This window comes from Dermacentor andersoni, chromosome 5 (genome assembly GCF_023375885.2).
Source record: "Dermacentor andersoni chromosome 5, qqDerAnde1_hic_scaffold, whole genome shotgun sequence".
Classification (NCBI taxonomy): domain Eukaryota; kingdom Metazoa; phylum Arthropoda; class Arachnida; order Ixodida; family Ixodidae; genus Dermacentor; species Dermacentor andersoni.
The window spans coordinates 20,645,691-20,666,528 of record NC_092818.1 but is presented as its reverse complement, the minus strand read 5'-3'; the positions used below and the strand labels follow the sequence as shown (position 1 = coordinate 20,666,528).

General features: G+C 44.3%; 1 protein-coding gene across 2 annotated transcripts in view; it reads left to right on the top strand.

Annotated features, from left to right (window-relative positions):
• Positions 1 to 8,897: 8,897 nt before the first annotated feature.
• Positions 8,898 to 20,838, top strand: part of LOC126529952 (uncharacterized) — a 103,966-nt gene continuing 92,025 nt past the window's right edge. For both annotated transcript variants that reach the window (XM_055070139.2, XM_050177421.3), the window contains exon 1: positions 8,898 to 9,312. In XM_055070139.2, coding sequence (XP_054926114.1) covers positions 9,261 to 9,312 — 52 coding nt within the window. In that variant the 5' untranslated portion in view covers positions 8,898 to 9,260. The remainder of the gene's footprint in view (positions 9,313 to 20,838) is intronic.

Genomic DNA, 20,838 nt, shown 5'->3' with positions numbered 1-20,838 from the left:
GCATTGGAGGAGGAGTGAAGAAAGGAATTAAGTTCGAGCCGGCGCTTTGACAACCGGAGACTCGCAGGAAGAGGGGGGAGGGGGGCGGCGTGTACACCCAGCGGCAAACGATGGGGGCAGAAGCGCGCGCAGCAAGCGGACAACACGATAAAGGGAGGAGGGAAGAGATAGCAGCGACTGACTGATGCCGCTGACGCCGATAGTGAGTCAACCCCAGCTGCGGAGTTGGTTTCAGGGACAACGCCGCCGATGCCGACACAAACAATATGATACCCTCGCTTCCGCAGCGCTAAGAACCAGGTCTAGCCGTGGGAAGGTGCTCACGTATTCGTCGACGTGCCGGGGCCTACGTGAAATAACCGGCGCGTCGGCAACTGAAGAGCACCCTATCCGCCACACAAGAACAGGGGGGGGGGGGACCCTTTCCTCCTCTTTCTGCATGGCGGCGACGGTGTTCTATGCAGTCACGTTATCTTGACTCTCTAGCGGCGTCAGCGGCATCCAGCGGTATCAGTCGGTCGCTGCTAGCGCTGGGGGGATGAAAGGGGGGCGGAGCTGGTTACGAGGCCGACGACAACGCCGACGACGACGCGAAACCCAGGAACGGACGCCAAAGAGCTGCGCTCTAAAATTTGCTGTCCATATTCAGTAGCATGCTTGGAAGTGCCGCAACGTCGATTTTCACTTGCGATTGGTATTGTAACTTCGAAAAAAGTTCTAAATGAACCGCCGACTCGGGACGTTGTATGGGCTGTTACTGCCGATTTCGATAGCCATTTCTTGTTCTCCCCGTGAGGGATATGCAACGTTTTCTTAGTTCAGTGATGCCTTTCAGTCAAGACGTCTGTCTAGTCATATATCTTCGTCAGAGAAGCGCAGGCTAGTGCTGGGAGCATTCGGCGACAGCACATCTACCTGTGTTTATGACACGTCACACCGGTGGTCATCACTTCTTGTGCTGGCACTGCAGACATTAAAAAAATTTTTTTTATTTAAGAACACCGATGCGAGAGCTGAAATATAGAGTGATTGATCTTTGTTAGATTTCTTGATTCCTGAGCCTAGACGCGCCGATAGCCTGCAGACTGACTCGGCGGATACGCTAGGCCTAAACTTCGGTGGGGACCGATCTCGGCGCGGGTAGCTGGCGAAAGCTAAAATGTGTGTGAGCCGCAGAACTTTTTTAACACAATAGGGAAAGTGGAAGCGCACGAATCACCTTAACTTTGTTATCGGTGCGATAATATCAGTCAGCGGTAGGCTTCGAACTCGGGTTCCATTCGAGCGCGTCTGAACGACTTCTGGATTTCATATCCACTCCACAACACTGTGACAACGGCGACAACTCCCAGTCATGTGTTACGTGCGAACTACTAAAGAACGCGGCGTCCTCCGCGTCTGCATACTTTCTTTAAAGAATTGAGCTATCAGCCCAGTTAAAAGGGAAAATGCAGGGCAAATGTGCACGAATAAACAGGGCAGCTCCCGCACCCTTATTCCAACCTGCGACGCGAAATAGAGTTTTATGACCCCAAGATATAGCGTTATTTAGGACAAGAGACTAGGATTAAGCGATGAAATTGTATAAAGCATTTAATATTCAGCAGCGCTCGTCCTTGCTTACAGGAACCAGCGCTGCAAAAACACAACCAGCGCAGTTTCCAGTGCGAACCAGCGAACTGCAGCGAGAAACAGCGTCTGTACAGCACAAACCACTGCGCCCCATTGTCATGGCAGCAGAACCAGCATGCATTCCTGTGTGACCCAGCTCTTATCCAGCGTTCTCCCTGGCGTCCCAGTGAGTCCTAGCAAGCGCCAGCTTACCCAGTGCGATCCAGTGCCAAAAACGCGTTGGTTTCACACTGGAAGGCACTGGGAAATGCTGGTTTTTGCTGATGGGGATACTTGCTAAATTAACAAGTATGGCATCGCGCGTGCTCAAGCCAACATGAAAACATTTCACTCGATAACGGCGGAAACTGGCTGTCAAAGAAATGGCGTGAGCAAGCGCGGCAGCTGGAGCGAGCGCAGTGACCTTCCTGCTGTCGAGCACAAAGCGAGCACAAAATGCGAGCACAAAGAACACACAGCACGCACAAAGCTACGAGCCGACGACGCATCTACACTCTGCCCTCAATGCATATCGTTTTCAAGACATGGCCGCGCGACCGCGCGCAGCCCCTACATGCGCAGTTGCAGCCGGAGTAGAAAGCCGCCCCCCTCCTTCCCCTCTCCCCAGTGCCTCGCAACGTTGGGTGCCTCGCGCGTGACGGAAGAGGGCGAGCTTCTTGCGTACTTGCGTCTTCCTCGCGCGGGCGCTATTGAGTCGCGATCGTAGGCTCCTCTCGCCCATACAGCGTAGTGTGCGCGGCGACGGTGCTGTCGCTTTTGGACATTACACCGAACCTCACGGCGACGCCGACGACAGAAATGTGTTTGGAGTGTCCGTATAATTGCCATCGCAATAATAACGATGGAACGACAAAGGCGGCATAATGAGGACAGCATGTGGATAATGCGATGATTACTAAATTATGCGATGGTTTAAGGGCAGCAACTGGACGACGACGACATGAGGACAATGAGATGATGACGATTGTATATCCACGGTGGTGCGACGGCGACGGTATGACGAGAACCTCAGAAGAAGCTGAAATGACGACGATGGCAACGGATACGTGATAGCGTCTCTTTAACGACGACGGTCTGACGAGGATGTCATGACTACAGCGGCATAATCACGATTCAATCACAGCGGGATTAGGATATAATGACGAACAAGGAATGATATTGATGGATCGACTAAGGTTATATGAGGACGAAGGAATAACCACAACGGGATAATGACACTCAAGTGATGACAAAGGTGACACGACAGAGATACTACAATATCTCATGACGACTGCACGACGAGGATGGGATGCCGAAGTTACGATGACGATAGTGACGACCGCGAAGGCATCACGACGATCTTATGACCAGAGCATGACATGTCTGCATAAACGAGTGTGCGTTGACAATAGCGTAACGATGGCTGTGTATAAAACCTCTATGAAGAATGTTGCGTGACGACGATGGCATGACTAGTGTCGTATGACGAAGCTGGTGTGACTACAATCTCACGAATAGGACGGCACGACGACGGTCTGATAACGGATCCATGATAGCAACTGCTCCGCATTGACGGTATCAATAGGGAAGCATAAGCGCCATTGAATGACCACACTATGACTTCAATTCAATAACGAAGAAAATTTGACGTTGATGGAACGACAATGGAATGACGTGACTGAAGCAATGGCAATTATAAAACGAGATTATGCCGACGACTATGTAGCGACGATGGCGTGATCACCATGGCATGGCCATAGTCCGATGACAAAACTGAAGTGACGACGATGCGGCGAACAAGAGGGCATCACAACAACGAACGCATACCTAGTGGCTCAAGTATATTGGAGAACTTGGATCACTGGGTTATAGTAGAAGGAAGGCGTAACGAGGACATCCTAAGGAGAGCCAGATCACGAAGCTGGAACGACGACTGTACGACCACGACCGCATCACGATGGTGGTGTGACGGGAAGTACACGACAACTGTATGATGATGACAGCGTAAGGATGGTGGTGTAACGAGAATCGGATGACAACGCTGGAATCAAGACGATGCAACTACCATGACGGCATCACGACCATGCACCCAACTTTATAGCCCAAGTTATTAGACGACTCGGGCCACTGGGCCAGAGTAGAAAGCGTAACAACGTGAGTAAGATGAGAAGAAAAGACGAGAAGTACACAAATAAAACTGTGACTTCAGAAGTTATTTCAGAAGATTTCAGAACTCCGAGATCAAATTGCGAAAGATAAACAGCATTACCATGGAGTGCTATTATTGCCGCATTTTATTTAGGCACCAACAGAAAAAATTTGGCGTTTGCTTTCTCCTTCGTCACGCAACTGCAGGCCTTTTGATGTTGAAAGCTGCATTATCCAAGAGCGCTCAAAAATAGCAAACACATTTAACAATCATTTTCAATCTGTTTACACTAGAGACAATTATTTCATGCCCAATTTCAGTTCCTGCCTTCCACCCATACCCGGTATGGTCAGTAGTAGGGCATATTCAATATGCTACTAAATATGGATATAAAAAAAATCGTGTCGTCCCGATGACATCCCAAATGAAGTTTTAAAGCGGTAGGCTGAGCAGGTGGCAAAGTACCTTCACATATTGTTTTCGAAATCGTTGCAGGAGGGAGATGTTCAAAGAGACGGGAAAATATCTAAGCTGATACCCCTACACAGAAATGGCAGAAAATTCTGCGCAAAATATTACCGTCTCCTATCATTAATCTCTACTACTTGTAATTGATGGAGTACAATGCATAAACACATTTCATTATTTATTCAGCGGCACATCTTCACCAAAAACCAACATGAGTTTAGCAGAGGATTTTCTACACACACTGAATTACTAGAAACTATACAAGATTTTGCGGTTTCTGTAAATAAGGAAAATCAAACTGACGCAATTTTTTTTTAGTCTTTCGTAAAGTCGTTGATACGGTTTCTAAAAATAAACTACTTTACAAATTGAACTTGGTACTACAAAACTCTAAGCTAATATCCCGAATTTCATCATACATTACTGACCGCGAACAATTGTATCAATCAATTTGATCAATTATTGATCAATTTGTATCTTTTCACCAGCATTGCTCATGTAAAGTTTCAGTGTCGTCCGGTGTCTCACATGGCTCGGCGCCAGGACCCTTTTTTTATCATCTTTATAAACGACATTGATGACGACATCCCAGTTAACATTAAAATATTCGCAGATGACTGTGTTTTGTACTCCGAGGTTAAAAGCACATCTGACCAGCTGCTCTTAAATGAAGCGTTTCCAAGGATTGCCTAATGGTGTGAAAATTGACAAATGTTCCTCAATCCTGAAGTTACAGTAGCAATGAAAATTATAAAAAACTACCCCTCATTTATCAATGCGGCATGAATAACAATTTTCTTATCGAAGTAACAGAGTATAGATAATTAGGTCTCCTCGTAACAAGTGATCTTAGATGGAATAAACCCATTGACTAAGTCACAGTAAAGACACAACGCAAACTATTTTTGCTTCGCAGCGCTCTCAAACTAGCCACGGTTACAGTCCTTGCGTGTAAATCGGTCAGTCTGCCTAGCTGAAATTACGCCGTTATTATCAGGGATCCATTCACAAAAGGGAATATTGAAAAGATGGAAATGATTCGGAAAATAGCAGTTCGTTTTATATGCAATCGTTATGACCGCACATCTTTAAGAGACTTGTTAGTCAGAGCTAACCTAAAACCTCCAGCAACGAGAAACCATCATTCACGTTTAAAATTCCTATATGAAATATTAGCGAGACATGTTAAGGGTGATTCATCTTCAGTTATTCACTTTTCCTCAAGTAATAACATCAGAAAACAGCATGATCGAACATTAACACCGTACCAAATACGTAATAATTGTTTTAAGTGTTAATTTTTCCCAAGAACGATCTGGGATTGGAATGTAGGAAGAAACGACCAACCGTTGCAGCCCTCTCTGGCTGAGTTTCAAGCTTTTGTCAATAAATCCCGTTATTTATGTATATTTTGTTTTTGTGCTTCGCTAGCCGGCTCTGTATGTTTATTGCTTTATATGAACCAAGGGCGTGTATACCGTATGTAGGTGGGTGCATGCGTGTTTATGGATATATTTGTATGTATCTGTGTATATGTGGGCATAGGCAGGACATTTAATGAGGAGGGAAGATAACCGATGGTCATTAAGGGTTACGGACTGGTTTTCAAGGGAACGGAAGCTTAGCTGGGGGGGTAGAAAGTTAGGTGGGCGAATGAGATTAAGAAGTTTGCAGGGATGACATGGCCACAATTAGTACATGACCGGGCTAGTTGGAGAAGTATGAGAGAGGCCTTTGCCCTGCAGTGGGCGTAACCAGGATGATGATGATGATGTACATGTGTGTATATCTATGAGTATATGGATTGCCTTGTATACATTTTTCTTTTTTTTTTCTCTCTCGTCCGCCATTATTGTTGCATCAAATCATGTATCGCTCATTTCCCCCCCCTACTAAAATCCCTGCCAGGGTTTGTAGTATCTATAAATAATAAAATAAATAAATAAACAAGAACGTCCGAGGCGATGTTAATATGTGACAGAAAAAGAATATGATTAGGAAAAAGCTTACAAAAATAGATTATTGCAGTATATTGACGTCACCTCACGGGGCACCTAACAGTTTATACGCAGGACACGCTTCCTATTCATAGGAAGTACTGCTCTCGAAAAACCAATCGTGCAAAATAAAAACTAGACATGGTTGAACATACTAAGTCTTCTCTGCATTGGGCACATTATTACAATTCTGCATTATAGAACAAAACTGTAAGTTTGAGTGGAGAACAGAAAAATACAGTAGAAGGTTACAGTTGATATTCGAGAACTTGTTTCTTGTTCTTGATAGCAAACCTAACTTCCTCAAGGGGACATTAACAATGTCTTTAGCTTGTTCCTTGAAATTTAAGGCCTAGGCAGTTGGCACGCCTAAATCGCGCGTACAACTCGCTCGTTTGAAAAGGTGGTTTTCAAAAGTATAAGCACACTGTATAGTAGTCATTTCTCTGCTAATAAAAAAAACGAAAATGTTAGCTGAACTAAATCGCAAGAAAATTGTACACCATTCAGCGATAAAACTCACATCTTCCTGTAATATCTGTAGATTTCTTACGAGAGTAAGATCACAAAGCTTCAATGGGGACGATGTAACGAACACGACGGCATCACAATAAGAAGCCTATACGTTCTTCTGCAAGCAAGTAGACAACCTAGTCCTCTGCGCCCGCCTATGAGGCTAAAACAATAGATAGATAGATAGATAGATAGATAGATAGATAGATAGATAGATAGATAGATAGATAGATAGATAGATAGATAGATAGATAGATAGATAGATAGATAGATAGATAGATAGATCATCTTTATCATCATCAGCTTGGTTACGCCCACTGCAGGGCAAAGGCCTATCCCATACTTCTCCAACTACCCCGGTCATGTACTAATTGTGGCCATGTCGTCCCTGCAAACTTCTTAATCTCATCCGCCCACCTAACTTCCTTCCGCCCCCTGCTACGCTTCCTTTCCCTTAGAATCCAGTCCGTAAACCTTAATGACCATCGGTTATCTTCCCTCCTCATTACATGTCCTGCCCATGCCCATTTCTTTTTCTTAATTTCAACTACGATGTCATTAACTCGCGTTTGTTCCCTCACCCAATCCGCTCTTTTCTTATCCCTTAACGTTACACCTATCATTCTTCTTTCCATAGTTCGTTGCGTCGTCCTCAATTTAAGTAGAACCATTTTCGTAAGCCTCCAGGTTTCTACCCAGTACGTGAGTACAGGTAAGACACAGCTGTTATACACTTTTCTCTTGAGGGATTATGGCAACCTGCTGTTCATAGTCTGAGAATGCCTGCCGAAGGCACCCCAACCCATTCTTATACTTCTGATTATTTCAGTCTTATGATCCGTATCCGCAGTCACTACCTATCCTAAGTAGATGTATTCCCTTACCACTTCCAGTGTCTCGCTACCTATCGTAAACTGCAGTTCTCTTCCGAGAATGTTAAACATTACTTTAGTTTTCTGCAGATGAATTTTTAGACCCACCCTTCTGCTTTGTCTCTCCAGGACAGTGAGCATGCATTGCAGTTGGTCCCCTGAGTTACTAAGCAAGGCAATATCATCAGTGAATCGCAAGTTACTAAGGTATTCTCCATTAACTCTTATCCCCAATTCTTCCCAATCCAGGCCTCTGAATACCTTCTGTAAGCACGCTGTGAATAGCATCGGAGAGATCGTATCTCCCTGCCTGACGCCTTTCTTTATTGGGATTTTGTTGCTTTCTTTGTGGAGGACTACGTGGCTGTGGAGCCGCTATAGATATCTTTCAGTATTTTTACATACGGCTCGTCTACACCCTGATTCCGTAATGCCTCCATGACTGCTGAGGTTTTGACTGAATCAAACGCTTTTTCGTAACCAATGAAAGCTAATAACCAATCTAACCAATATAATGAATAATGAATGAATATAACCAATATAAGAGTTGGCTATATTCCGCACATTTCTCTATCACCTGATTGATGGTGTGAATATGGTTTACTGTTGAGTAGCCTTTACGAAATGCTGCCTGGTCCTTTGGTTGATGGAAGTCTAAGCTGTTCCTGATTCTATTTGCAATTACCTTAGTAAATACTTTGTAGGCAACGGACAGTAAGCAGATCGGTCTATAATTTTTCAAGTCTTTGGTGTCCGCTTTCTTATGGATTAGGATTTTGTCAGCGTTCTTCCAAGATTCGGGTACGCTCGAAGTCATGAGGCATTGCGTATACAGGTTGGCCAGTTTTTCTAGAACAATCTGCCCACCATCCTTCAACAAATCTGCTCTTACCTGATCCTCCCCAGTTTCCCTGCTCCTTTGGATAGCTCCCAAGGCTTTCTTTATAGATAGATAGATAGATGGATAGATGCAAAACGTCCGAGGTAGACAAATAATACTATTCGCATAAATAAATAAATAAATAAACAAATAAATAAATAGAGAACAATGAATATGTATGTTATACCGACGCCGCAGCTGTGCCGCTGTGAAATTCACCACTACATCGAGGACGAGTTTCGCGATTAAGATGCCAGGGCCCGGTTGTTGGGCGCGAGCCCGCGCGTAGAAGTTTTGCCCTTCGTCCCTAGGTGGCGCCAGCGAGCTACCAGAGGAGTCACAGCGTCGTCGGTCCCTGAGCCAGGCCACGTGGCTTCGAGCGGTCCCTGAAAAAGAGCAGACGTCGACTAGCGAGCTGCAGTGTACATTCGATTGCGGTCAGCAATGCGCCGTGGCATTACTTTCTCGTGCTGGGCGGCAGTTTCGCGTCTACGACCTCGAGCGGAGCGGCGTACTTGTGAAGTGCGGCAGCCGCATAGGAGGCGGAGAGCCTGCGTGCCTTAGCGACACCACGTCTGCGCTGTCGACGAATGGCTAACGGGTCGCCAGGAAGCGCAAAGTACATTTGATGCCACTTCCTCCTTGCCATCGGTGTTTCTTTCGCCCAATAGCTTGCACGTATTGTCACGCAATGCTTGGGACACGGCTGTGGCTATAGGTTTTTGAGCAACCCGCGGAGGAATAGATGTACTGCTTACGATAACTCCGACATGAGGTGCCACCCGTGCGGTCTCTTTCTCCTTGTGCTCTTCTCACTTCGTGGTAAGTCCGCACGCTTAGATTCTGTAAACACGCTAGTTGTGCAATTTGGTTATTACGCTTATACCTCGTTCCTATTAGTTCAATGGAGAGCAGAACAGTCGCACATTTTTAGTTTTTAGCGCTGCCTCCCGTCTTTACAAAGTTACAATTGCTTCATTTCCACGATTGTATGAGCTTATGAGCTGTACTCCGCTAATTGGTGCTACTTATAATGTTACTTTAGTTACGATATAAAACTTAATCCTTGTATATAATCAGTGCATGATTGTTATCTACAGGTATTACAGGAAGATGTGAGTTCTGTCGCTGAACGGTGTATTGCAAACTTTTTGCTATTTAATTTAACTAATATTTTCGTTGTTTTCATTAGCAGAAAAATGAGTACTGTACAGTGTGCTCATGCTCTTGGAAACCATCTTTTCAAAGGAGCAGTTTGTATGCGGGACTTAGGTGTGCCAATTGTCGACCCCTTAACTTTCAAGGAACAAGTTAAAAACATTGTTAACGTGTCCTTTAGGAAATTAGGCTTCATGTCAAGAACGAGAAACAAATTCTCCAATATTACCTATGTATTTTTCTTTTCTCCGCTGAAAGTTACAGCCTTGTTCTATAGGTTAGAATTGTAATAATGCGCCCAACGCAGACAAGACTTAATGTGTTAAATAACGTGATTTCTTTTTGTATGGTCGGTTTCTGGAAAGCATTGCTTCCTATGACTTAGAGCGTGTCTTGCGTATAAACTAGGAGGTACTCCTTGAGGTGTCGTGAGAACACCGCGATTACCTATATTTATAAGCTTTTTCCTAACCTTCTTCCGTCAAGTGTTAACATCACCTCAAACGTTCTCTGTTCTTCGATATAACTTCTGAAATCACAGTTTTATCTGTGTACTTTTTAGGCAACTCTATCCCCGTAAATAAATTTCCATTCTACTTCCATTAAACTCTCCACAAACCAAACTCTACCCCCATAACAAATTTACCTGGAACTCGGGACAACGCTAAGTAAAACAGAAAACTTTTGCACCACCGTTGCATTATCAACAGAATGTCAACGCGTTTAGAAACACAAATCATGGTTGGCGTATTGCTTTCTCTGGACATCTAAGAATAAATCGCCCGATCCCATTCACGATTACTTGGCCTGGGAAGATGAGATAGAAATGTGGGAGGAGGGCAACTTCTTGTGGGAAAGAGCCCTCAAGAAAGGCGTCGGTGCTTGCTGAGGAGACGCTTCCCTTTTGCGCATTTCTGTGAATGCCTAAGAATAGCAAGAATGCGATGAATTATTTTTTTCGCATCACAAAGCTTAACATTATAGGGTGATTAGAACTCGTATTTAGTCAAGTAATTACGCAAATTAAATGTAGCTTTTTGATCCCAGAGAGCTCCTGTATGAATAAGTAGGAAGGAAAAGCTTGTTACACTCGGCATCCACGGCACCAGATTTGATGACGTTTGTTTTATTCAAAAGAAAGAAAAAGGCTAAAATATACTGATGGTAAAAAAAATGTGTACTAAGGAATTCAAAGATATTCCAGAAATAATTGAAGATTGACAAAAGTTGCAAAGAAACAAATTTTATGTTGATGGTGCTCTAATTCATGACAAAAAAGAAGGTGATCTCTCGACTCTGGCAGCTGAACCTTCTGCAACATCTCAAACGGACAACTTTGTTTTTGCAGTAATTGAAAACATGCCACTAATCTGTGAGTAAAGCGTTTGCAAAACCATTGTTGTCACGTAAGCTGTAATTTTGGCAAATTTATTCGCTTCAGAGGCATGCACTTACATAAGTCCGTTATGTGTATTCGGTGCTGGGTTATGAATTCGTAATTTTTTCAATTTTATGAACACTTGTCTCATTCAAGGAGGCCTTAAATGAAAGGTCTTTTCGCGCAACAAATTCCATTCAGATTGATTTGTCGGTTTTACCATTCAAGAACTCGTGCGTTTTTTACATATTCGTTCTTTCCTCTATTTTTTGTGCCCGTAAGCAGTATCATGTCTATACATAATAGGACAAATTGAACAACAGGTTATTTTTCAATGACAATTCAAGTTCACTCAACGAGGACGCACATACTTCAAAAGAATTCAGTCTGTCGACAGCGCTACAAGATCTCGAACTATTGACCATCTCACCAGCTAGAATTTGCACTACCGTCAGTGCGTGCGTAGAGTACGACTTATTTACATAAAAGGAACTGTCAGGTCTGTGTGGCCACATAGGCTTGTTAAACACAATTATTTCGAACAGTTCTTAAGTGTCAATTAGACCGCGCAAACATTTCAGAGGAATAACAGCCTAGTTTCAGTTTTCTGGAAGCAAATGTTTGCATTTTTTATATACCTATTCAGGCAGCTGGAAACTTTCTTATGAAGGCGGCGTCGATCGTGGTACTTGTCATAGTAAATGCGGATAAGGCTGCGCATAAGGGAGAGAAGCGCAGCGCTGACAATCAACAACTCTTTACATTACGTCATTATATACCTCAAGTAATGTCAGTACAAGGGAAAGAAAATCCAACCACGTAAGATGCCATAGTTAGGAATGATCTGTCACTTACTTGATAAGTACATGATAGTGAATATATAATGAATAGCTGATATAATTTTCAGCACATTTATGGATGGCGGACGATTCAAAAAGCTTCACGCTCGCATTTTTCATGGTTTGCCTAAAACTGCGCAGAGCAGAATATCTTACGAAGGAATGCCGGAAAAGTATGACATCAAGAAAAACAGGTGAGAAAGTACGGCAACATGTAAGAAAACACATACTTCAAGTTTGACACAGACGTTTGTTACCTGCTTTCACTTGATGCTACAACGAACATACTCCTCGGCATAAGCAACGTTGCACAGTACAGTGAAAAATATACCTGAAAACTTAAGAGCTCTTCTAAGGGGATCTACCGTGAAGGCATCAAATAGCAAAACAAGGACTATGCAACGGAGCAGCCACAAAACGAAAGGCTAATTTTTAGGCAGGGTGAACAATAAAAACAAAAGGAACCAACTTCACTTTTCATTCAGATTGTCACATTTGCAAGAGAACTCCATACAACTAGGAATGTGCCAAGTACCTTAAGTGCAAGAAACCTGAAAATATTTCTGAAGCAGATTTACCTTGATGGGCCTCTTTCGTAGTCTTTTACTAAAATATTTTCTCAATTTTTATACCCCGATAATTTTCTTTCCGGAGCTTGCTAAAGTATGCGAATTTACAGTTTACTGCAAGTGATTCGCGCATGTATAAACCGGGTGAAACCTAGTGCTATGACTAAATCAGGAGGAAAGTCCGCTTAGAAGCCTGCAGGTTGTAAGAGCAGACAAATTATCTGCAACAGTATGACGTAACGTATGTTAAATGTATCTTCATTTCCTCGATCTGGTAAGAAAAATTGCGCAAACAAGCCTAGTTGGGCATAGTTTTAATTCGTAAGGATTCTTTGGCGCGTTACCCAGCCCTGTCAAGCGAAAGATGTAATGCCTTTCATAGGGACAGAAATGCGTAATTTGCAAAGACGTTTAATTGTTATGATAGTGTGAATCTAGGTGATGGGTAGCCTTTAAACGATCAGGAACAATTTAAAGCAAAATATAAAACAAAAATTGGGCTGAGGCTCTTGTAAACCTGCCGTGGTTGCTTAGTGGCTATGGTGTTGGGCTGCTAAGCACGAGGTCGCGGGATCGAATCCCGGCCACGGCGGCCGCATTTCGATGGGGGCGAAATGCGGAAACACCCGTGTACTTAGATTTTAGGTGCACGTTAAAGAACCCCAGGTGGTCCAAATTTCCGGAGTCCCCCACTACGGCGTGCCTCATAATTCGAAAGTGGTTTTGGCACGTAAAACCCCGTAATTTAATTTTTAGGCTCTTGTAAACCTAGTAATCACGAGCCAAAGGTCGGTTTGGCTTAGTTTAGCGAAGAGTACACACACAGTGTTTCATTACAGTCAGGCCACAGTCTCTCACACACACATTACACACTCTGCCGAACGGGCTGTCCGTTAAGTCGCGACGAAACCTGGTCGTCGCAGTCGAGATTGCCGCCAGCCGAAGGGTGAGGTTTGCCATACGTTCAATGTGGGTGCCGTTGCTTGTATCCACGGCTCTGTCTCCTTCTCCTTGTTGTCTCTGTTGCTGAACGGTGATGGTGGTTGCAGTAGCTTCGATCTTGGCACGCTTTCGCGCTTGGCAAGCTTCTCTATTACGTGTTAATCTGGCGTCCGTTTTCTCCAGTGTTTCAGCAGGTAACTTTGCCTTGGCTTGAGATTTAGCAGCCTGCTGTGAAGCTATATGTACTGGAGGACTGGATTCAGCATGTCGCTTGCGCTTAAGCTCACGCACAGACGGCCCAGCCGCTGCACCATCCATGGCGAGAATGAGCGACGAAGTGCCGGCGAAGCAGCCATTAAAGCCTCGCCTAGTCTCGTGGTATCGCAGCAGCGAGGCTCCGAGGGAGCGCAGTTACGACGCCTCTCCGCCGTGGATCACGTGGCGTAAGGTCACACGCGCTGCGGCGACTCAAGGTCATTACGACGCCATGAATGACCTTGAGAGACGTGGCTTAGAAGAGCTTTCGGTCTAAAAAGAATACCCATAGAGATGCATAGGGCTCCTTAGAAAATGCATAGGAAGGATTATGATAGGGGTGCGTCAGCTAAACTTTAAATTTGTGGTTTGCCTAACTTGCAATGTGGGGTGGCCCAACTTGAATTTGGGTTTGGGCAACAAAAAAATTCCGCGTGGGCCAACTTGAAATTTGCACATGGCCCAAATAAAATTTGGCGCTTGGGCAACTTGAAATTAGATTGTGGGCCAACTGAAATTTGGGAATGGGCGAAGTTGAAATCTGGGGATAGGCCAAGGTAAATTTGGAGATGGGCTAGCCTGAAATTTGGGACGGGCCATATTTGCTAATATTTGCAATAAGTTAATATTTGAGGATGTACCACGTTGAAATCTGAAGATGGGCCAACCTAAATTTGGGGGTGGGTCAACTTGAAAGTTGGAGGTCGGCGAACTTAAATTTAAGGGTGGGTCAACTTGAAGAGGCGGGGGAGGGGTGGGGGTTGCCCAACTGAAATTTGGGGGTAGGCCTGCTGGAAATTTCGGTTGGCACAACTAAAAAAATGGAGGACGCTTAAGCTTCGCCTTCAAGAGTGGAACGCGATAGCGTTCCCGTCGACCCGCCAAGGGGTGTAAGACAATGCGCTACGGCGCAGCGATCACTTACGAGGCGCCCCGCATCGGACTTTTCACCCACCAATCACGCGGTGAGCGTCGAGCAACGCAGCGTTCGGCGCGGCAACGAAACGTGCGCCTGAGCAAGCGGAGCGAATCAAAGAACTCGGTGTCTCGGAGGGGGAAACGATGTACGCCAGCCAAACGTCGTGATCGGCACGGGCAGAGAGATATACATGCAGTGATCTAAAGAAAGGAAGGACGCTTGCTTCTGCAACCCGTAAGGGAGCACGGGGAAGCGTCGTCAGGGGAGAGGGAGTCCGGGCCGCGACGCGCCTCGCACCGGTTCCCGCACAGCCCCAATGTGCGCGTGGCACGCCACCTGTCTGGGCAGCACCGTACATTGAGAGGAGGGTCTTCTGTGTTTGCCGCAAGATGGCTCTGCGTGTGCGGAAAGCGCAGAAGAAATGAAACGGAAACGCGCTTCGCTACTCGTGTAACTGCGACTTCTGTAGTTACATGTTCATAATTACCGATATACACCGCAGCATAACTTTCTACGGCTCGTTTCTAAGGCAACACCGCATTCACTAGAGGCGCTTTTGTACCGCTTTGGAGCATCGAACTCGTGGCTGAGTGGTAGCGTCTCCGTCTCACACTCCGGAGACCCTGGTTTGATTCCCACCCAGCCCATCTTGCAAGTTGTTTTTATTCATGAAGTGCCTCCTGGGATTTATCGCTCACGGCCAACGACGGCGACACCGACGCCGACCACACCGGCTTTTCTGCGACACGAGCTCCTTAACGCTGTCGCGTTAAAATGCGGGGTTGGGCCAACTAGAGATATCGGCGTGCCCAATGTCTAATCGAACGCTGCGCAGCGGCCTTCTAGTTATGAACACCTTAGAGTTACGAGGAAGCGTTCAGTGGTTTGGCGGGTTTTCATTGGACCTTGCCGAGGCCCACTCAGAACGCAGGGGAGAGCTTGCGCTTGCGCCTTCAAGGAACGCGGCATAACACAGGCGTGCGTGATCGACAGCCAGGGTGCCATGACATCGCGGCGATCCACTCTCCCCTCACTCTCTCACGCGGTACTGCGGCGCATAGCGTTCGTTCCCTTGCGACCGCGTTGCTCCGTCGAGACGCGATCGTTCCCGGCGTTCCAGCTCAATTAGTACGATTATATTGGAGGGCCCGGATGTGGCGAGAAAACCTGACAATTGCCTACTAAAAAGCATTCGTTGCCACCGGACAGCCCATAGGTAGACGCGCATAAGGTAGGAAAAGCACGTAAGCAAAACTAAGCAAGAACGAAGTCATGGCTGAGCCAAACAATGCTTACTGGTGTCTAGACAATTCACACGATTTCTGTAGTGGTTTTGGTATGGCGGCTTATGCAGTGCTTTATCAATTATCGTATGGGCTCGAGACGTTGACTTCGTAGTAAAGGCATGTTTATGAGAACATCTTTGGAGGGTCACCGATGAAGCCGCGTTTGCAGAATCACTAGTTACGCAGGCTGGCCTGAGCACGAGTCCAGCTCACACCGACATCGTCGTCTTAATTGTCGAGACACAGAGACACAGTTTACGGGGCGTATGCATTTCAGCCTCCTCAGTCTCTCTTCGTACAAAAAAGATAACTAATGGTTTGCTTAGTCTCACCATTCGCACTGTCCTCGCACTGTAATGACCGGGATGTCTAAAAGAATGCCATAGTGCTAGTTAACCTAATGAGGGAAAATAAATTTTTAAAAGTCGCGGTTTGGCCAGAAACGCGAAGCATCGATTGCGATAGCAAAGGAGCAGACATCCATACGAAGTAAGAATATCCTTTTTATCAGTCGTATGAATTTTAAACATTCGTTTGCGAACTAAACAAGCATGGTGTCTGCGCGCACAGCAAACATGAACACATCGGTCTCGATCACCGCGGGCACCTGCTGTCGAAACGCTGGCGTGGGCAAGCGCCACAGCCGCAGCGAGCGAAGTGACCTTAGTGCTGTATATCGCGTCAACGCAAATTGAGCACCGAATCATAAAAACTAGTACCGACCAAGATCGGTGTTGCCCATTCTTTCTAAAGGCAAAGAAAAACTAGTACGTGCTCGCATAACATCATTCCAACTTACACACAAACTGATCACTAGTGCGCAGTATGACTTTGTGAAAGTGCTGTCAACAGAAACTGTCTTACTTACTCAAAAAAAAAAGTAGAATTTATTGCAGTCTTTTGAACTCCGGTCGTGTACTCTGGGTATCTGTGTTGATTATTTGAAGGCGTTCGATTGTATAAACCATGCTACACTACTCGACAAACTAGAACATTATGTTTTTGTGATGTCTTTCTTGAACTAATACGGTCAAATATTCAACAGTTTATGCAAAAAGGGATAATAGACAGACACATGTCAAATTTAAGGCCAGTTCACGCGAGAGTGCCACAGCGAGGTATTCTGTGGCCTCTACATTTTTGTGTTTATATTAATGACTTAGTTGGTATTGATAATATTGTAAAACTTATTATGTACGTGGACGTCACAACTATTCTGGTTATTGCACCGAGTTCGAGTTCCACTGAGGCAAGCACTATCGCAAATCAAGCACTAATGAAACTGCCCTCTTCGTCTACCGCAAATTTACTTGCTACAAATACTAAAAATAGAAGGGCAGCTGTTCTGTTCAGACCAATAAATCGTAATGTCCCTACAGACTTAACATTACAACTCAATAATTCGATTATTCCAATTGTCCCTACAGTTAAATGACTTGGGGTTCTATTCGAGCAACATATGCCGTGGAATACACTAATGAATTTAGTGGCTGTTAAAACATCCCGTGTGAGTGGAATTTTGTGCAGGTTAAGATTTTCTCTCCCTGAAAGTTTCATCAAGCTTCACATATACAAGTCATATACAATTAACTATTGCCATCAGGTTTGGGGTGCTACGAACGACTCTGGCTAATATCACCACACTACATAAAATACAAAAAAAAGGCCGCCCGTAGTATTCTTGGTATTCCTTACAAAGCCAATGCGCACAGGCCTGCTATCTCTCAGGCGTTGCTCAATCCCGCGCGCGTAAGCGAGGAAAGCGGGTAGGAATCCCGTCTTCCGTCGCGTGCAAGGCAATGAGGGGGGGGGGGGGGGGGGGGCTTTCTACTTCGGCGGCTGCTGCGCATGGTGCGGTTGCGGGGGTGCGATCTAGAAAGCGATCTGCGATATGAACTGAGCACGCCGAGTGCTGATAGCTTCATGTTCGCTGTGTTTTCGCAGCTTAGTTCGCGTTGAAAAGAGAGGCAAGACGAAGGACAATTCGGTGCGCGCGTGACACGATGCTTCCTAGTTTGGCTAGTAAGTAAATGTTACATGTTTATATGGCCGATAAAACTACTATCCTTACATCGTATAGCTGTCTACTAATTTGTTACGGCAATCGATGCTTCGTCTTTCGCGCAAAACTGAGTTATTTTTTATAGATGGCAATAGTTGGCAATATTTGGCCAGTGGCAATATGTCACATAAAATTCTTCAACAGCATGGTCACATTCCATATCAATGACATACTGAAACAATAAAACACAAATGACATCAAGACAATATTAAAGACGAATGTGCTGAAGCATTACTAGAGAAAAGACGCCCTATAATACAGAAACATATCCGACCCAAAGTTTTGTTAAACAATGGTTTTAGCTCCTTTTCAGCCAAACCGAATTTGCTTACCGTAACAGGTACAACATAATGCAATGCCTGTAAGTCGCAGTTTCTTCTTAGACGAACACTAAATGAATACTCTCAGCACATTATCGTTCCGGACGACGTGTTTTTTTTTTTTTCATGAAAGTTGGCGATTTGTAACAAGTTTCCGGCAATATTGCAGGCTTGTTTTCAAGTGCTAGCTCAGGCAAAAATGATTATGGATTCTTGCTACTTTGAAAACTTGAAATGAATGATATGTGTGGGTTTCAACTCAGAAATAATAATGAACCGTATACTTTTTGCAAAATTATTGCTTTTCAGTAGATGTCATTGTGCGGTTACCGCGTACTGCGTAGGAGTACCGTAAACGAGAGTCAAACAGAATACTCGTATTATAGAGAAGTAACTTTTGCTTACCTAGTTACATTTGTTAGCATCATCTTAACAAGAGCCCAAAGGTTTCAATAATCTCTGTTTTATGTTTTCTTTATGGATGTTGGAAAGCGTGTTTTCATGAAAAAATATCAGCCATTGCTTTCATTTAGGCGACACAGTAGCTTTAGTGCTGTTTGCTAGTAAAGAAGTGAACAGATTACAAGCAGGTTGCTTTGTGCGGGAAAACACAGCTGTTGTTATGTAGGGTGTTTTTCTTTAGCTGCACCATATTTTTAGAAAAAAGCAGCGTATGGCAGATATCACAATTTTAATCTTTATCTAAATTACTCGGTCATGCGCCATTACTTGTACAAGAAATGAAAATACATAATTGAGTAATTACGGTATTTGCCGTAATTATTTATGTAATTCATTATTTTACGGAATATATTTGAATCTACGAGTTATAGCCGACAAGTTCGCAAGGCGTATCGACTTGGAACAAATTCTGAGCACTGCACCGGTTTCGTGATATTTCAGTCTCCGACGAAATCCAATGGCGTTGCAGTGAGATTTTCCTAAAGAAAACGCTGTTTTAGGAATCTAAGTACAAAAATAATTGGAACACCAATGCACTTCGTAAGTCATTTTGAAAATTAATCTCGAAACTGGTGCAGTCCTGAGATATCGTTCCAAGTGGATACACCTAGCAAAATCATTTACAATTTGTAGGTTATGCGCTGTAAAATCATTATTAAATAATGAATTAGGGAACAAATGTTAATTACTCAATAACGTACTTTTTTTTTCGTAGATTCAACGGCCGCCTCATCGAGTTATTTAGATGAAGGGTCGCAACAGTGCTATCTGCATCAGGCAATGTTTAAAAGGTTTGTGAGGCTAAAAAACAAAGCACCCTGCAGAGCAGGTGTAATTCGGATTGTTTAGAACGGCCATTCACGTTATTCAACAAAGATTATTTCATCAGTTCCCGTCAAGAACAGGCTTGTGTCATTCGCGCAAATTACGTGTTACACACTACCATCTGGTACAATGAGATCGTACGTTAACGTATAAAGAAATGTCACAACGGGAAGGCTTGTCGGGCTCGTCGGTTGATGTTTATTATAGACAGATCTTGAAGCGCTCCAAGACAGACACCAAAGAAAGGGAACAGAAAAAAGCAGACAGGTCAGCGCTAATTATTGTGCTTTGTTTGTGTGTGTGCTGTTCCTGTTAGACAATCTGTCTAATATAGAATAAGAGCTGGCGGAAGTACGCAGTGCTCAAGGTTTCTTGCTGACTGCAGTTCTTTTTTTTCTCATACTTTCCGATGCAGATTCGACAGATAACTTTTTAGGAGATCTAGCGTTATGCCTCGGCCGACCACATAACAGAATATATTTTCTAACAATATGCGGTGACTAATTCAGTGTAACGTCTTCGAAAGCCTTGAGGCGCAGGAAAAAGCGAGGCGTAGATCTTTTTTTTTTTATTTTAAAGATCAGCGACTACTAGATTCTCTTGGGCTAGTTGGTTCTAGGATTAGTGAGAATAATAGTGCATGAAAGGCGCGCCCTATCTTTCACGCTATCTTTTTCGTTCTGTTCTCCAGCCTAAGAGGACACATGAGTGCTGTTATGTGAGAGTGAGTAGCAGTTTATTTGTGTCCCTGATAGCATGTATTCAAGTTATTCGCTAAATATTTGGTGGATGCACCATCAATTCTGCAACTTGAGTGAAATAAGTCTTCGAAATTCTGAAAAGCTTGCAGCGAAGCTACGAATAATGACTGCGTGTTCGCCACACTTGTGGCTTTATCGCTTATTTTGCGATTTTTAACAGCAATAGAAAAATTTCCCAGAAAAGTTATCGGAAGCAAAACACATTTTTTGGTTTTTTCTTTTAGTGAAATCGCATTCTTCTAACACTCAGAGAGGGTTGAAGGCGCCACCACGCTCTTGATACCACATAATTCCTCGCTTTCAACGGCTCTGGTTTTGCCAGAACGTTGGCGCCTATAATTAATTAACGACAGTTCATTAATCCAGGTCATCATCCATCTTCGCTGAGTGTCCTTAATTTTACGGAAGCTGCTGTAGGGTCAAAAACGAGACCCCCTCTCCCTTTTTTTTTATTTTTCCGTGCCCGCACTACATCGGCTGCATCGTATTCAGCTACAAGGCAACCGCCACCGCCTATTTCTGTCGTTGCTGTCGGGCGCTTTGCTGTGCGATAGCGCGCGAAGGCGAGAGAA